At 47.5% G+C, this 19,079-nt stretch overlaps 1 protein-coding gene across 1 annotated transcript in view; it reads right to left on the reverse strand.

Annotated features, from left to right (window-relative positions):
• Positions 1-19,079, reverse strand: part of mettl24 (methyltransferase like 24) — a 113,782-nt gene that overhangs the window by 41,569 nt on the left and 53,134 nt on the right. Inside the window, exons 3-4 of the mRNA XM_073055903.1 lie at positions 17,939-18,078; positions 3,924-4,152 (exon numbers count right to left, since the gene is read on the reverse strand). Coding sequence (XP_072912004.1) covers positions 3,924-4,152; positions 17,939-18,078 — 369 coding nt within the window. The remainder of the gene's footprint in view (positions 1-3,923; positions 4,153-17,938; positions 18,079-19,079) is intronic.

Here is a 19,079-nt window from a genome sequence, read left to right on the forward strand (position 1 = left end):
GAATTTTATTGCTTTTTTTCCCTGCACACACATTGGGCGTTTAATGGGCTCTATTGGGTTTCTTTGGTTTGTGGCTGCCTGTAAGGAGACAAATCTCGAGATTGTGTAATGTATATATACATAGATAATAAATGTACTTTGAACTCAATTTTCCAGTGCCGGGCCTTGTTTTTCACTGCAGTTCTTGACTTTGGAAAGGGAACGCTCTAGTGCAAGCAGCCCATTCTGCGAGTATTTCCTCGCAGACCCCTATAAGCAGGCTCAAGTATTCATCATGAACTTGCAAACCGTGACTCCTGAAGTCTTCAATATTCAAACAGCAGTCAGCACGGAACACCGAGCCCATAAATCAGGTCAGCTGTCGGAATCAGAGCCCCAGTTCTACCTCGCTCCCCAGCCTCTGTTCTGACAAGTCCCTGATGTACTACTTTGCTTTGTGTTCGCTCTTCCTTGCTCGGGAGCAGGTGCCGCCCCCCCCCCCCCCCCTCACATCCAACGTACATTACTGGCGACGGAGAATCTCATTCCTGCTGTTGGGATCTTGCTGTGCACACATCAGCACCCACCGTTTCCCTGCAATGGCGAGCGCAATTCCATGGCGGTTCATTGACTGCACAGTATTCTGGGACTGCCTGGGCAGAAATAACTATATCATCCCCTTCACAAGCCCAGGAGTCAGCAGCCATTTGCGGTTTGACTTTGTATTGCTGTATTTCAACCTGGGCCCACGAAGCTGTCTGCATGGCTTTACCGAGTATCAATCTCCTTCCGTGCTGCGCCACAGCCATACTGTAAGTAATAAGTGACATCTCTGCAGAGGATTGCAAGCACATTTTACGGAAGGTGATAAATTTCCCGGCTGGAGGCTGCCGAAGTCGTGTGTACCTGGTTGCTGGGCTGACTCCCGCGATCGGAGCTGGACGAGGAAACACGTCGAGCTTGAAGAAGCGTCAGGGCCTCATGACGTTTTCCCGATATTAGTGACAAACTGAAGGAGTGACGTGGGGGATGGTGCACGGCAGTCATCGACCTGCCTGCTCTGACACAAGAGACTGCGGAGGGTGAAACAATTCACTGCGGGAGCTCGGTGGGGGCCAGAGTCGCATGTCGACAATTCCTTCCCCCACCCGGGCACTGCTCGACCCACAGGGGGAAAGAAAGGGAAATGGAACATAATATATTGCAATGCCTTATAGAACCGACTGGGAGCACATTGACTTCCTCACATAGCTCTGATGCTGCATATTGCCTCAAAATAGTCCAGCCTTTTAAAATATTCTGACACTGAATAAACCTCCTTAACATAGACAGCAAATAAGAAATAAGCCTGCAATGCATAGACATTCTACAATATCTCTCCACTAAAATGTTGATTTTCTAACAAGTGGAGGGGGTCAGAATTAGGAAAGACACCAAATGGGAATGGGACAAGATGTCAGGGCAGTACATGCAGGCTCCTCCCAGTCTCCACACAAACAACAGGAGTCACCCGCCACTTGTTTCCAACTCGTCACCTGCAGCCTATTTAAACCCAGCTCTCATCCACAGTCCGTGTTCACCCAGACGGCCTCAGTCATTTGCTCCTAGCCCTCAGTTACCTCGTTGCCTGTGGTGTTTAGTGTCTGTTCTCCCTTGTTTTGTGGCTCCTCGTGCCTTGTCATTTTACAGTTTATTAGTAAAGTAGCATTTAATGCTAAATCATCTCTGCTGCTCTGCTTTTGTGTCAAGCCACTTCTACATTTCCTGAAACACGAAGGCTGGCAAGGTCAAGTAAGGACTTTACGGCCCAGCCTGTTGCCAGCAGCACTGGCCAATGTTTTATCTGGGCATTACACTGGCACAGTTTGAGCCCGATTGAAATTAGACAGAGCCCCCTGTATGCAAACAAAACGGGATCATGCTATGCAATTTACAGAAGTGACGATGAAACTGATGGTTCAGTCAGTTACCAGAGGAAACAGGTTAACGGTAATTGTCAATGAGGCAGAAGACACCTTTTCCATGATCTGCAAAGCGCTGTTTGAACTTTCACTAGGTCAGTGGATAAAGAATTGAAAGAGATGGAATTAGGGGGCGCGGGGGAAGGGAGTGTGATCATTTTGTAGTAACAAGCGTTCTGCTGGGAGAACTCAACAGGTCAAGTAGCCTCTGTGGGAGGGCAGGGGTCATCAAAACCTTGCAGCACGTCACACTGTCAGCTCATTCGAAGCTCCATCATAGGCACCAAGGGCTGGATCGCCTGCTCTGTATAGCTTCAGGACCATAGACATAGAACATAGAATAGTACAGCACATTACAGGCCCTTCGGCCCACAATGTTGTGCCGACCCTCAAACCCTGCCTCCCATATAACCCCCCACCTTAAATTCCTCCATGTACCTGTCTCGTAGTCTCTTAACCTTCACTGGTGTGTCTGCCTCCACCACTGACTCAGGCAATGCATTCCACGCACCAACCACTCTCTGAGTAAAAAACCTTCCTCTAATATCCCCCTTGAACTTCCCTCCCCTTACCTTAAAGCCATGTCCTCTTGTACTGAGCAGTGGTGCCCTGGGGAAGAGGCACTGGCTGTCCACTCTATCTATTCCTCTTAATATCTTGTACACCTCTATCGTGTCTCCTCTCATCCTCCTTCTCTCCAAAGAGTAAAGCCCTAGCTCCCTTAATCTCTGATCATAATCCATACTCTCTAAACCAGGCAGCATCCTGGTATATCTCCTCTGTACCCTTTCCAATGCTTCCACATCCTTCCTATAGTGAGGTGACCAGAACTGGACACAGTACTCCAAGTGTGGCCTAACTAGAGTTTTATAGAGCTGCATCATTACATCGCGACTCTTAAACTCTATCCCTCGACTTATGAAAGCTAACACCCCATAAGCTTTCTTAACTACCCTATCTACCTGTGAGGCAACTTTCAGGGATCTGTGGACATGTACCCCCAGATCCCTCTGCTCCTCCACACTACCAAGTATACTGCCATTTACTTTGTACTCTACCTTGGAGTTAGTCCTTCCAAAGTGTACCACCTCACACTTCTCCGGGTTGAACTCCATCTGCCACTTCTCAGCCCACTTCTGCATCCTATCAATGTCTCTCTGCAATCTTCGACAATCCTCTACACTATCCACAACACCACCAACCTTTGTGTCGTCTGCAAACTTGCCAATCCACCCTTCTACCCCCTCATCCAGGTCCACGACCACAATTCGGTTTTAATCAACTGCAGTTGGAGGGTGCATCCAACTGCCAGCCAGTTGGGTTAAACTCCTCATCTTGCACTGCCTTCTGCCACCACGACAGCCAGTGGCCGGGCATGCGGCGAGAGAGCAGGGTCACCGTGGGGAAGCCAACATTCCCCCCCATAGCCTGACCTCTTGCACTGGGTCCCGTCAGGCCTTCTCTTCACTGAGAGCAGGAGATGGGTGGAAGCTCAGGTCTACTCAACCTGCCTCAAGATCTCCGGACAGACTTTCGAGGTCCTGTCAGAGGTGAGGGCTTATTGCTCAGGCTGTCTAATGTGATGAAACTGTGGGACGGTCAGTTACCAGAGGACACGGGATTTGTGGGAATTGTCAATCTGTTCATCTCCTTGGCCTTACTTGATGAAAGTGGGTGGAAATCCCCAGGCGGTGAGAGCAGTGTACACAATCCTCAAACCGGGTACTGATAAATTACATCCTCCAGCCCTGCCCAAGCTCTCTAACGATCGTCTTATCCACAGCGAAGGCGACACGTCCCACTTTCTCTCCACCTCCCCCTTTACAATTCCGCAGGTCAGACTGCACACGGAACAGCCGTGGCACTTTGACGGAGGCAGAAAATCTGCAGGTTCTCATTGCAGTGCAGAAACCTAAAGTGATTAAAAGTGCAAGCAGTCACGTGAGGGAAGTGTCTCTTTCCTTCAGCTCCCGTAAGACTCACCTTCCTGTGACCAAACTGATCCATTATCACGCCCAGCTTCTTTGTGGTTGTGGGCTGCTGCTGGGCTGCCATGGCTGGGTTGGGGTCTCGCCAGTTGATGGATATGCGGTGGTGCCAGTACCCCTTGCTCTTCTGAACGTGAGCCTCTCGGACGCTGGGATCAAAGTAGTGCACCTCACAGCCCGCTCCGGCCATTTCCTCTTCAAAGTGTTTGTCTCCGCTCCCCAGTCTGAAGCAAAAAGTGAAAAGCTGAATAAGCTATTTGCCCGGAGTGATGCTGTGAAGAAAGAATCGTCACTAAGCCAATCACTGCAGAGAAATAATGGTCCAGTCACCCCCGAACACATCCCTGTTGCATCCTCTGCAGAACGTTACCAGCTGCAGACATCGGGACGGCAGAGGTACAGCCTTCAAGATTCCATGGCTCCAGCTTTCATTCAAAACTCACACTGTTGTGTTTTAAGAAACAAAACTACTTCTCAAACTCCGTTCCCTTTCCTTCAGCAGTCCAGACTGACTGCAGCATTAGGGACACCGACTTCCAGTTGTCAAAATAACTGAGGGTGAGGTAAAAGACATCATGGCAGTGTTGGAGTACATACCTGTCCCCTAGTGAATATTACGGAGCACAGGAACAGGCTCACGATGTTGTAACAAAACCAATTAATCAGGTGATTAAATACCTAACTAAACAAATCCCTTCTACCTACACAACGTTCATTTCACTCCATTCCCCCCCCCCCCCACCCCTGCGTATTCATGTGCCTCCCTAAGAGCCTTTTAAATGCCCCTATCACATTTGCCTCCCCTACCAATCCTGGCAGTGCAGTCCAGGCACACACCACTCCCTTGCATAAAATCCTTGCCACACATATCCCCTCTCTTACCTTAAATGCACGCACTCTAATATTAGACATTTTGACCCTGGAAAAATGATACCATCTGCTTTTCTCTATCTATGACCCCTATAATTTTTATAAATTTCCATCAGGTGTCCTCTCAGCCTCCGCTGCTCCAGAAAAATCAATACAGGTTTGTCCACATGTATAGTGCTGGAGGAACTCAGCAGGCCAGGCAGCATCTACAGAAAAGAGTAAACAGCTGACGTTTGGGGCCGAGACCTTCCATCAGGACTGGAGAAAAATTGCTGAGGTGTCAGAGTTAGAAGGTGAGGGGAGGGGAGAGAGAAGCACAAGGTGGGAGGTGAAACTGGGAGAGGGAGGGCTGAAGTAAAGAACTGGGAAGTTTTTTGGTGAAAGAGATAAAGGGCTGGAGAAGGGGGGATCGGATAGGAGAGGACAGAAGGCCGTGGAAGAAAGAAAAGGGGGAAGGAGCACAAGAGAGAGGCGATGGGCAGGCAAGGAGATAAGGTGAGAGAGGGAAAAGGGGATGAGGAATGGTGAGGGGGGGGGCATTACCAGAAGTTTGAGAAATCAATGTTCATGCCATCAGGTTGGAGGCTACCCAGACGGAATATAAGGTGTTGCTCCTCCATCCTGAGTGTGGCCTCATCGCGACAGTAGAGGAGGCCATGGATTGACATATCGGAATGGGAATGGGAAGTGGAATTAAAATGGGTGGCCACAGGGAGATCCTGCTTCTTCTGCTCGGCAAAGTGGTCTCCCAACCTACGTCGGGTCTCACTGGGAGCAAGGGAGATAGTAAATGACTCCAACAGACTCACCTGGAAGGACTGTTTGGAGGCCCTGAATGGTGGTGAGGCAGGAGGTGTAGGGGCAGGTGCAGCACTTGTTCTGCTTGTAAGGATAAGTGCCAGGAGGGAGATCAGTGGGGAGGGACAAACAGACAAGGGAGTCCCTTAGGGAGTTCCAGCATCTGCAGATTTTCTCTTGTTTGTGACTGGTTATAGCACGTCCACTCTCATCTAGGCAAGCATCCTGGTAAACCTCTTCTGCATCCCTTCCAAAGACTCCATAATCTTCCTGTAATGGGGCGATCACAACTGAACGTAATTATATTGATCCGACCTAACTGGAGTTTTATAAAGCTGCAGCATAACTTGAACTCAAAGCCATATGCCAAGTTTTCCACCACCTTATCGACTTGTGAATCTACTTGGACGAACCTCAAGATCCCTCTGTACTACAGCACTGTCCCTTTACACTGAGTCCCTGGGACGGCCTGGTACTGTAGTGGTGGGCACAATGCTATGTAGTGACCCAGGTTCAATTCCCTCCGATGTCTGTAACGAGCTTGTACGTTCGCCCCACGAATGCGTGGGTTTCCTCCGGGTGCTCCGGTTTCCTCCTACAGTCCAAAGACGTAGCAGTTGGTAGGTTAATTGGTCATTGTAAGTTGTCCCGTGATTAGGCCGGGGTTAAATCAGGGTGAGGCTCGGAGGACTGGAAAGGTCTATTCCTCACTGTATCTCAATAAATGAATGAAATATTCATTCTTCCGCCAATATCACTAAAAAACAAAGGTTATTTCTTAAAGAAAAAGAAAGCTGTTTCACCCACGGAGTCTCTGCCGATCCTCAGAACATTCCAGTCAGATCCATTACCCACGTTCCCCCATAACCCACCTTGTCTTATATAACATTCACCTCCGCCCACCCCCTCCAATTCTGCGGCCAGCCGCCTAAATTAAGTACGATTTGCTGTGGATAATTAACCAGGCACGGCTTTGGGATGTGGGATGAATCCAGAGCACAGCTAACCTCACACCTGCACCTCCAGGGGGTGGGACTGATCCTCCGTCAGTGCGGCATTCCCACCAGCCGCATCACTTTGCCTCTGTAGGACTTTGCCCACTGGCAACTGCAGCCTATGGATAGCCACTTAACGAGGAAGACAGAACATGCCTTTATACAGAGCTCCCCTTCCTCCTTTAAGCCTTTCCCCAAAACCTACCTCTTCTAAAACCTCTTCTGGTGCTCCAATGAGGCCACCCTCAGGGTGAAGGGGCAACACCCTGGGATGATGGAATGAATATTGATTACTCCTTCCGGCAAAAATTTCCCCAAACCTCTTCTTCTATTCCCCATTCTGGCCTCTTACCTCTTCTCACCTGCCTATCACCTCCCCCTGGGTCCACTCCTTTTTCCCTTTCTCCTATGGTCCACTCTCCTTTCCTACCCGATTCCTTTCTCTCCAGCCCTTCATCTTTCCTACCCACCTGGCTTCACCCATCACCTTCTGGCGAGCCCTCATTCCACCCCCTTCACCTTTTTATTCTGGTTTCTTCCCCCTCCCTTTCCAGTCCTGAAGACGGTGTTCTGTACGGTAACATTCTTATGAAATGCTTTGTAATAGTCTAGCAATGTTAAAGGCTCTGTGTAGATGAGGCTTACTGTGAGTGCCCCCTAGTTAAAGGAGTCCATTGTCGTAACTCAGTCCCGAGCAGGCTCCCCCTAGTGAACCAATAGCGATGAAAATCAACACATTTGAGTCCTGAAGAAGGGTCGTTAACTGTTTCTCTTTCCACAGATGTTGCCCTACCTGCAGAGTTTTTCCAACATTCTCTGTTTTTATATCCAATGATCTGTTTCGGTCTTACTGCTGAAGGTTACTCGTTGACCAGGATACCAAGTCAGCAGACAGTTGCCTCTGACAGACGCTAATCTCTTAGTTTAGGAGCAGCCTCTAACCAGATGGCACGAATACTACTTTCCCAAACTTCCAATTGCTCCCCCACCCCCCATCCCTTTACCCCTTCTGTTTTCCTCTCTCATCCTGATCCAGCTGGCTCCCATCACCTCAACTCGCTCCCCTCACTCCCCATCTACCCCTCACGCACACACTCCTCCCACTGATTCCTCTCCCCACCTCCTTCCCTTTATTTCATGTTCCAATATCCTCTCCTTAACAGATTCCATCACCTTCAGCACTTCCACCTGTCCCTCCAAACTTCTGAAATCACTCCCACTCTCCCTGCTCCCTCTCGCTTATCACCCCCTCCACTCACCTATCGCCTACTAGCAAAATGCTGGAGGAACTCAGCATCCATGGAAGTCAATAAACAGCTCACGTTTCAGACCAACACCCTTCTTCAGGGTTGAAAAGGAAGGGGGAAGACACCAAACTAAAAAAAGTGTGGGGAGGGGAAGGAGGATAGGTAGAAGGTGATAGGTGAAGCCAGGTGGGTGGGAAAGGTAAAGGGCTGGAGAGGAAGGAATCTGATAGGAGAGGAGAGTGGACCACAGGAGAAGGGGAAGGAGAAGGGGACCCAGGGGGAGGTGAGAAGAGGCAAGAGGCCAGAATGGGGAATAGAAGGAAAGGGGAGGGGGAGGGAATTTTACCAGAAGGAGAAATCGATATTCATGCCATCAGCTTGGAGGTTCCCCAACAGAATACAAGGTGTTGATCCTCAACCCTGAGGCTGGCCTCATCATGGGACAACAGGAAGCCATGGACCAACATGTCGTAATGGGAATGGGGATTGGAATTAAAGTGCTTGGTCACCGGCAAGTTCTGCTTTTGGTGGATGGAGCAGAGGTGCTCAACAAAGCGGTCCCTCAATTTCTGACGGTTTCACCAACGTAGAGGAGGCCGCATCGGGAGCACCAGACACAATATACAACCCAGCAGGATTTGCGAGTGAAGTGTTGCTTCGCCTGCAAAGGACTGTTTGGGGCCCTGAACCGAGGTGAGGGAGGAGATGTATGGGCAGGTGGAGCACTTTGATTGCTTGAAGGAATAAGCACTGGGAGGGAGATTATTGGGGGGGGTGATGTGCGGACAATGGAATCACAGTGGGGGCAACCCCTGTGGAAAGCAGGGGAGGGGGAAAGTAAAGGTATGTTTGGTGGTAGGATCCCTTTGGAGATGGTGGAGGTTGTGGAGGACGATGTGTTGGATGCTCATGGGGTGGTAGGTAAGGACAAGAGGAACTCTATCACTGTTAAGGCGGCAGGAAGACGGGGTGAGCACAGATGTCCAGGAAAAGGAGGAGATGCGGGTGAGGGCAGTATTAATAATGGAGGAATGGAAACCCTGTTCTTTGAAGAAGGAGGATATCTATATCATCTACTAGCCCTTCCCACCACCTTTCTTCAGTGGCTTTTCCCCCTCTTTCTTTCCCATCTGATGATGGTCACAACCTTAAATGTCCACTGTCCAGCTCCCTCCATAAATGCCTTCTGACTTGCAGAATACCTCCAGTGGCGTTTTGTGTTCCTCTTAATTTAGCTGCATCACGTCAGCCCAAATCAAGGATCTCAGCCCCTGAATTAGACCGATTCAGTCTGGAGAAGCAGGTCATAGATTAACCATGATCTCACATTGTGCCTCTAGCATAGTGGTTAAATCACTGATTTTCAGTTCAATAAAGTAGACTATTTCTTTGGAGATGCCAATTCAAATGTCAAATTTAAAATAATTAAATAACTTTTAAGTTTTAAATGTAGCATCAATAATTAATGTTTAGACCATTGCAATAAAAAATCTGCTTCACTATTGCAAGGAATGATGGAACACTGATGGAGCTGGTACTCTCTGTGTGGAGTTTGCACGTTCTCCCTTTGACCACGTGCGATTCCTCCGAGTGCTCTGGTGCCTAGTTGAGAGGTCAATTGGTCACTGCAGGCAGTCCTTCAGTGCAGCTAAACGGTAGGAGAGTCAGGATGCAGAGACTGGGCACGTGAGAGAGAATGGGTTACAGAGAAATATGAAGCAGATGAGACTAATGAAAATATCCTGAAGCTTGATGGGCCAAATGGCCCCTTTCTATGTCATGAGAAAGGGATCTGCCCTAACCTGGCTTACATGTGACTCCAGACTCATCAATGAAATTGAAGTGATGTCACTAAAGTCAGGGACAATATATGCCGGCATCTTCCTCTACTGGTACAATTTGGCCTTAAGTCCCTCACCCAAAAGGAAAGGAATGAATGACCCAAGAACTATTAAATGAGCCATCTATAAGAACATAAGAAATAGAAGCAGAAGTAGGCCATGCGGCCCATCCAGCCTGCTATGCCAATTCATTATGATCATGGCTGATCTGGCCATGGACTTGTCTCCACCTACCTGCCTTTATCCCATAACCCTTATTTCTCCTACTATGTAAGAATCTATCCAACCTTGTCTTAAATATATCTACTGATGTAGCCTCCACTGCTTCACTGGGCAGAGAATTCCACAGATTCACCACCCCCTGGGAAAAGCAGTTCCTCCTCATCTCCATCCTAAATCTACTCCCCCGAATCTTGAGGCTCTGTCTGAAACAGGTTAGGATTATTCACAGACAGAACTGTGAACGTATGAGGTTGCCGAAATGAATAGTGAATTGGATTAAGAAGGATTAGCCGTTAAATGGATTAACGTTACATCAGACTGACTTCCAAAACAGTTCCACTCACTTCATTAAACCAGGTCAGCTTCAAACAGCTACGTCCCCCCCCCCCACCCCCCGATGGTATTGGGATTGACAACTGGCTTAACAAGGGGAAATCAACAATGTTGCTCATCTAAGCAAAGGAATGATCATCACATCAAAAGCACGAGCAGCAAGCTGGCAGGTCGCGCTCAAGGCCCAGCTCACCGACAATCACTGGCTCTGTTTCTCGACAATTGCGGGCGTGCACCTCCTTGGAGTGTTGAACGCTATCAATGGGCAACTACCAGTCGGCTTCACTGATCCTCCACACGTGGGAGGGCCACTTTGCTGGAGCAGATCCCTCGCTCCTCGTGGCTGCCCTCCATTCTCCTGCTCTCGGCATCAGCCATTGACGTTACAGCAACGGCCCGCTCACGTGGAAGGAGACAGCAGCCGAGTCCTTGGCACTCTCAACTTCATTTTTGTTTCTCAAACTACAACGCCTATAAAAAGTATTCAACCCCTCCCCCCCCCCAGGAAGATTCCATGTTTTATTGTTTTACAACATTGAATCACAAAGGATTTAATCTTTTGGCTTTTTTTTTGACACTGATCAACGGAAAAAGTGAAAAGTGAAAACTGGTCAAGGTGAAAACAGATCTCTACAAGGCAATATAAATTAATCACAAATATATAACACAAAATAATTGATTGCATAAGCGTTCACCCCCTTTAATACCACACACCAAATCATCGCTGGTGCAGCCAAATGATTTCAGAAACCACATGGTGTGGCGCTAGGAAGTCTGTGAACCCTGTAGAATTTCCTCTATTTCTGCACAAATATGACCTAAAATGTGATCAAATCTTCATGCAAGTCCAAAAACTAGATAAAGAGAACCCAATTAGTTCAATGGAGACCTGTGTGCATTCAAGGCGTTTCGAATGATTATAGTAAAAATACACCTGTATCTGGAAGGTCCAACTGCTGGTGAGTCAGTATCCTGGCAAAAACTACACCGTGAAGACAGAAGAACGCTCCAAGCAACTCTGTGGAAAGGTTATTGAAATGCACAAGTCAGGAGATGGATGCAAGAAAATTTCCAAGTCACTGAATATCCCTTTGAGTACGGTTATGTCAATCAAGAAATGGAAAGAATATGGCACAGCTGTAAATCTGCCTAGAACAAGCCGTCCTCAAAAACTGAGTGACCGTGCAAGAAGGAGACTAGTGAGGGAGGCCACCAAGAGACCTATGACAACTCTGGAGGAGTCACAAGCTTCAGTGGCTGAGATGGGAGAGACTGTGCGTACAGCAACTGTTACCCGGGTGCTTCACCAGTCGCAGCTTTATGGGAGAGTGGCAAAGAGAAAGCTTCTGTTGAAAAAACTCACATGAAATCTCAGCTAGAGTTTGCCAGAAGGAATGTGGGAGACTCTGAAGTCAGCTGGAAGAAAGTTCTATGGTCTAATGAAACCAAAATTGAGCTTTTTGACCATCAGACTAAATGCTATTTGGCAAATGCCGAACATCACACATCATCAAAAACACACCATCCCTACCGTGAAGCACGGTGGTGGCTGCATCATGCTGTGGGGATGCTTCACTGCAGCAGGCCCTGGAAGGCTTGTGAAGGGAGAGGGTAAAATGAATGCAGCAAAATACAGGGAAATCCTGGAGAAAAACCTGATGCAGTCTGCGACTTGGGAGATGATTTGATATCCAGCAAGACCATGACCCCAAGCATAAAGCCAAAGCTACACAGGAATGGCTTAAAAACAACAAAGTTAATGTCCTGAAGTGGCCAAGTCAGAGTCCAGACCTCATTCAATTAAGAATTTGAGGCTGGACTTGGAAAAGAGCTGTTCACTCGTGATCCAAATGCAATCTGACAGAGCCTGAGCAGTTTTGTAAAGAAGAATGGGGAAAATTTGCAGTGTCCAGATGTGCAAAGCTGATAGAGACCTATCCACACAGACTCAAGGCTGTAATTGCTGCCAAAGGTGCATCTACTAAATACTGACCTGAAGGGGATAAGTAATTATGCAATCAATTATTTTGTGTTTTGTATTTGTAATTAATTTAAGTCATTTTGTAGATAACTGTTTTCACTTTGAAACAAAAGAGTCTTTTTCTGTTGACCAGTGTCAAAAAAAGCCAAATTAAATCCACTGAGATTCAATATTATAAAACAACAGAACATTAAAACTTACAAGGGGGTTGAATACTTTTCCTAGGCAGTGTATGTGGAGTCACACTTGTGCTCTCCCGCTGTGCTGTCATTAAGAATTGTCTTGCTGTGACGCACATTTCAACAACCGGCCTTGTATTGTGCCTTTAACATAGTGAAGCATTCTCCCCACCACCCCGGGGTCCTTGACAAAGATATTCTCAAGAGCTTTATGCAGGAAGGAGGGGAGCTGGGGACAGGAGTTCCTGGACCTTGGGCAGCTGATAGTTAAGCTCGGTCTCACTGTGCCTGTGACAGCCCAGAGTGCCTCATCTCCTCAGGCTTGGGGTTGCTCTGCCCCCTTGGAGTCCAGCCTGAGACAATAAAACATCATTCAGTTATTGGAAGATTAGGAATTTGTTATTTTTGGACCTTGGCCCCACTTTATCTCAACTGATCAAGATCTGTAAGGTTGCTATGAAAAAGCGTCTTCCTGTGTTCAAAATTTGACCAGAATCCAAACTGACTTGGAAGTTTTTTTTTTAAATCAATACTTCCTGTCCTTTGGAACACCAAGCACGAAACTTCAGCCAAGTCCCTTTATCTCAGGAAATAACTCGCATATCATCTCAACTTCAGTGTGTGCTGTACTCCGAACTTTCTCCGCATCAAATACCAGAAGCCGAGAGTGCTTTTCCAGAAGTCATCCCTAAAGTAGGATTGCAGGTGAGGGAGGACGTGCTCGGTTTCAGGCAGGATAAAAAAAAAACATTTTAAGCTCCTGGAAATTTCCAGGAGCTGGAAATATGAAACAGACAGAATAACGCTGCAGGCAACCTCTGTAGGGGCAACTAATTGGGTTACTTTTCCTAAGTAAATCTCTGCCAGATGCCCGAAGGCGCAGAGCAAGGTTGGTGTGATACGCTTGGTTGGTTCAGTCAGTGTTCTGACAAGAGTGCCCAGCACTGATGATATTTATAGCAGGGAATGCCACCCATCATGAACCGAATCATTCAAGGGTGTCTCCAGTAGTTCCCGGTACTCCTGTAACATAGATCGTAGGACCGTGTAGCATAGGAATAAGCACTTCAGCCCAAAATGCTGTGCCAATCTAATTAAATGCCCAAGTGAAATAATCTCTTCTGCCTACACCGGGTCCATATCCCTCCAATCTCTGCACACTCTGCCTTTTAAATGCCTCTATCTTATTTGCCTCTACTACTGCCTCTTGCTATGGATTCTGTCATCCACAACTCACTGTGTTAAAGCAAAACGTGCCCCACACATCTCTCTTGAACCCACTCACCCCTCTTTAAATGCATGACCTCCGGTATTAGACATTTCAACCCTGGAAAAAGATACCAGCCGTCTGTCTATGCCTCTCGTGATCTTATAAACTTCTATCAAGGCTTCTTTGCCAAAAATGTCTTATAAACTTCTATCAAGGCTTCCCTCAAACTCCACCATTCCAGAGAAAACAACCCAGGCTTGATCAGATTCTCCTAATCGCACATGCCCTCTAATTCAGTCAGCATCCTAGTAAACCTCTTTTGTGCCTTCTCCAAAGCCTCTACATCCTTCCTATAATGTAAAGATTATATATCCTGCCTTTCTCATCCCATAAGCTACAAATCCTTTTCCCCTTTGATTATTTATCCGATGGTCTGCAGTAAGTTATTACTGAACCTGTTTTTATCACGTGTTCAGGCACTGTATTCTCAACCCACGTGCAGGAAAATGCTGCTTTTGCATGTTACCTCCCTAAATATGTCATTAAACCAGAAAAGGTTCAAGAATAGCTTGCAAGGTTTATGAAACCACGAGGGCTACACGGAACAGCCACAGACTTTCCCCAGAGTAAATGAGTCTACAACTAGAGGGCGCAGTTTTAACATGAGAGGGGTTAGGTCTGACAGGGGCCTGAGGGGTAACTCTCTCATGGAGAGGGTGAGGGGTATTATGGAACAAGCTGCCAGAGGAGGTGGGTACGATTGCGATACTTAAAAAGACATTCGGCAAAGGTATATGACACGGAAAGGTTTAGAGCAAGGGTTCCCAATCTGGGGGCCACGGATCCCTCGGTTAATGGTGAGGGTCTGTGACATTAAAAAGGTTTGGATCCCCCTGGTCTAGATAGATGTGGGCCAAACACAGGCAAATAGAACTAGCTCAGTTGGGCACCTTGGTTAGCATGGTGAAAATGGGCCGAATAGCCTGCTTCCCCACCGATTAGCTCGATGACCATGAATCAAAATACGTTAAATCTGCCTCCTCAGTCTCTTCCGGATTGAAAATGTCAGGGCCCGGGGCGATGGACGGGCCAGTTCAGCTTGCTGCTCCACTATGTTCACTCCACTCTGAGCTGATCAAAGGGTCTGGGGACAGACTCTCTGTGGATTTCTGTTCAGAGTGTTGTTCACGTGATTTTTTTTTCTATCTCTGCACATTGGGGTGCTTGACAGCTTTTTAAAAAAAATCGGGATTCTTTTGGGTTTCTTTCCTTCGTGGCTGCCTGTTAGGAGGCAAATTTCAAACCTGTACAATGTACACATACTTTGATGATAAATGAACTTTGAACTCTGGACATCTTCATTAATTCTCTCCTTAACCTGCAGCTTGCGAAATCTCTCAACTCAGCTAAACTCCTACATTCCCGTCACCACGCCAACATTTCTCCTGAGGTCCGTCAGTCCTCCTATTAGCACGGTGTCCGGAAACGAGTTTGACCTTCCAGCCACAGACCTCCAGTGTCGCTTGAGAACAAGGGACCGATTTCCTGGACCCTGGACCAGCTCCACATAAACTCTTTTAACCCGGCAGAGTCCGAAGTTTACATTAAACTCTGCTGAGATTCACCAGAACTGCAATGTAAACAAGAGCTGATGCTGACAAGCTGCAAAGGAACTGAAAAGTGACTGGCGACGTACATCTGGCCAACAGCCGAAAGCTGCAAACTTGTGAGCTGATTCCAAGAGCTGAGTCGCGTCGCCAGCTGCACGGTAAACCCAGCTGTCCGTAAACTCGGCTGACTGCAAACGAGCTGTCACTGGCTCCACATAATAACTCAGGTCAGGGGCATGAGTTCACCAACAGTCCACTCTCCTACAAACTCCTCTGAGAAGGAAGCAACGAGGAGAACGCCACAGGCATCCGTCCTTGGTCCTCAGCTGCTACATTAATGAACTGGAGGAGGAAACTCTCCACGAGGTTTCCAAATCTGCTGCAGTAAGAAAATAGGTGGGAGGGCAAGTTGTGATAAAGATAACTACGATTCTGCAACAGGACACACAGGCCGTCCCTGGGCTAAGACGCCTGACTTAAGAATGAATAAGGTCCTATAACCTTAACGGTTCAATTAGCGAATAAGGCAGCATGGTAGTTAGCACAACGCTTTACAGTACCAGTGACCCTGGTTCAAATCCCGCCCGATGCCTGTAAGGTGTTTGTACAGTCTCCCCGTGACTGTGTGGATTTCCTCCGGGTGCTCCGGTTTCCTCCCACATTCCAACAACATACCAATTGGTAGGTTAATTGGTCATTGTAAATTGGCCCAGGATTAGGCTGGGATTAAATCGGGGGATTGCTGGGCCGTGCATCTCAAAGCGCCGTAATGGCCTGTTCTGCGCTGTATCTCAATAGGTAAATTAAATTCAAAAGTCTGAGGTATAATTACGAAAGACAGAACTTTCTCTCCACTTTTAGCAATTACTCTTTCTAATCAGCCTTGTGTGCTTTTGATGTAATTTATTATAACTGTGAAGAAATGGTTACCTTATCAAGTGATTTTGTGTATTTTCTGACTTGTGGACAAAATTGACTTACGGACATCTGTAAAAAAAATCGAACTCGTTTATTCCAAGTACATTTGTTATCAAGGTATCCGGGGACAATTCATAAATACATTGAGTGAGTGGCAAATGGAGCTTAATATGGGAAAGTGTGAGCCCATGCACTTTGGTATGAGAAATTCAGATGATCAGCTCTGCCTACACTACTCTCTGCTTTTGGTGTAGCAGCCATAATCACCCACCCACCCGGTCGATCAGGCATATGATACAAGTGCCTGAAAATATGAACCACCGGACTCAAGGACAGCTTCTATCCCACTGTCATATGGTAAGATCTGGTATGGTAAGATGGACAAGACTTCATGGTCTATCTCATTATGGCCTTGCCCCTTATCATTTACCTGCTCTGCACTCTCTCTGTAATTGTAACACTTTATCCTGTGCACAAGAGATTCTGCAGATGTTGGAAATCTTGAGGGACACACACAAAGCACTGGAGAAACTCAGCAGGTCAGGTAGCATCTATGGAGTGAAATAAAAGAGTTGATGCTTCGGGCGTGGACACTTCATCAGGACTGGAAAGGAAAGGGGAGAGAGCCGGAATAACAAGGTGGGGAGGGGGGAGGAGTACAAGCCGGCAGGTGGTAAGTGAAATTATGAGAGGGGGAAGGTAGGTGGGTGGGAAAGAGGGGACGAAGTCAGAAGCTGGGAGATGATAGGTGGAAGCAGTAAAGGGCTGAAGAAGAAGGAATGTGATAGGACAGGACAGTGGACCATGGGAGAAAGGGAAGGAGGAAAGACAGCAGAAGGAGGTGGTGGGCAGGTGAAAGGGTAAAAGGGGGAAATGGATAAAGGAAGAGGGGAGAGGGGCAGAAATCACCAGAAGTTAGAGAAATCAATGTTCATGCCATCAGGTTGAAGGCTACTCAGACTGCACATGAGCTGTTGCTCCCGCAATTTAAGAGTGGCCTTATCATGGCAATAGAGGCCATGGGCCTACATGTTGGAATGGGAATGGGAAGTGACGTTAAAAAGGGTGGCCTCCGGGCTTTGTGGTGAACGGGAGCAAAGGTGTGAGACGAGGTGATTCCCCAAAGTAGAGGAGGCTTTAAGCAAACTGCTTCAATCAGTGCTGTGAAGCAGCCTGTTCTGGGCTTTGCGTAATGGTCGCCATGGCAAAGATTGGCTTTTTTTCTAACCCCTTTAAAGCTCGCTGCCTTCTTCTGCTAAGATGGGACGTGCAGGATTGCAGCTGGGGGTCAGGATGCCAGACTGATGGGTGTTTCTCCTGTGCACCCGGGCACAGGAGCAACACAGTGGTTCAGCCACAGGTTCGCAGCTCCCGACTCCCAGCGTCCGTGCGCAGTTCGGGTGTTCTCCCCGAGTCTGCGTCAATTTCCTCCGGGTGCTCTCGTTTCCTGCAACACAAGCTGTCGGGTGAACAGAGTAAGCGGTAACTACTACCAGGCCGCTGGGGAGAACTCCTGAACGCTTCTTCAGAATTACTCCATGAGATCTTCTGACAGATGCCATTGGGAGATTTTAGACTAAAGAGTTATCAGAAAATTGAAGTGCTGAGCCCTTGTGGTGGGACATGAACTCGAGTTTTAGACTCAAGAGACAAGAGTGCTGCCGTAGAAATTAGACCCATCGTGATTCAATTACACACCTCTGCCCCTTTCTTAAAGAAACACAATACTTTGAGCCAACTGATTGATGTCTATCGATTCCCATTGGTTTGAAACGAGAATTTTGAACACGTGAGAATTACACCTACCCCACTGAGTAAATCCGGCACTTCCCTGCGTGGATCTGTCGAGCCAGGTGAAATGTATCGTCCAGGCAGACAGCCCACGGTTCCTGGGTCTTCTCCGAGCTGCCGATCAAAACCGTTCCATCCACCTTGGTGCAGGGAACCTGTTCGGTGACAAAAGCTCAGGGTAGCTTATATTTCTCAACTGCGGATCTTGAATAAACAGTTCTCGCGTCTGCTGCTTGAAAGGATGGAAGCCTTGCCCATACATGGCTATCGCCTCCTGTAAATTCAATATAAACTTGATGAAGTTAAAACAGTAAGTTATCAGCAGCCTCAGAGAGTAGGTTGTCGGTAAGTCTGTGGATGCACAGAGGTTACACTCCTGGTGTAATAATCAAGACCCCAGCAGTTAAACCCTGTACCAGCACAAAACCAGTTTGGGCCTCTTGTGACTCCAGTCCTTTGGTGTATTAAAAGCGAAGTTGGATAGCAAGACTATGCATTACATCAGCGCAGCAGAGAGCATCATTAGTTTCTCCACATGCTGTATCTCAGAACAGGCGATAAACACACGTACACACAGAGCCATCCACGTTCAGTCTCTCTTCCACAGACACACACTCACGCACACACCAGACATCCACGCGCACACACACACGCACCCACGTTCACTTTCTCACACGCACTTCCAGAATTAATTAAACATCACATCATTTCCATGACAAAACACCAATTCACATTTACATTGTTACTTAAAAGCAGATCACAGTTACTGTACATGTTACTCACCAGATGAAGTGACCCAAACCCTGGGTGCCTCTTAAACATCCTGAATTTCCAGGAAAATGGCGGGGAAAGTGAGGTGGATCAAATCTGATTAAATGGTCCCATTTGCCTCATTTGCTATCCCCAGGGTTAGCTAGTTAACATCAAATGTGAACCCTGAACTCTGAACCCAGCCCTAAACGTGCCCTGCTCGTTTAAGAGTCCTGGACGGGACAATCAACTTTATTTACAACTTTATCCCGCCTACGACCCACAGAGGTCAGCTTCCCAACTGGCTGCTGCCTTTGGCAAGGAGGAAGCTCACCTTGGGAGAGGACACGGCTGCTTAGAGAACAGCTGAAGAAGACTGGACTTTGTTTCCTTATCCGATACACAC

The sequence above is a fragment of the Hemitrygon akajei genome, chromosome 9 (assembly GCF_048418815.1).
Source record: "Hemitrygon akajei chromosome 9, sHemAka1.3, whole genome shotgun sequence".
Lineage (NCBI taxonomy): Eukaryota > Metazoa > Chordata > Chondrichthyes > Myliobatiformes > Dasyatidae > Hemitrygon > Hemitrygon akajei.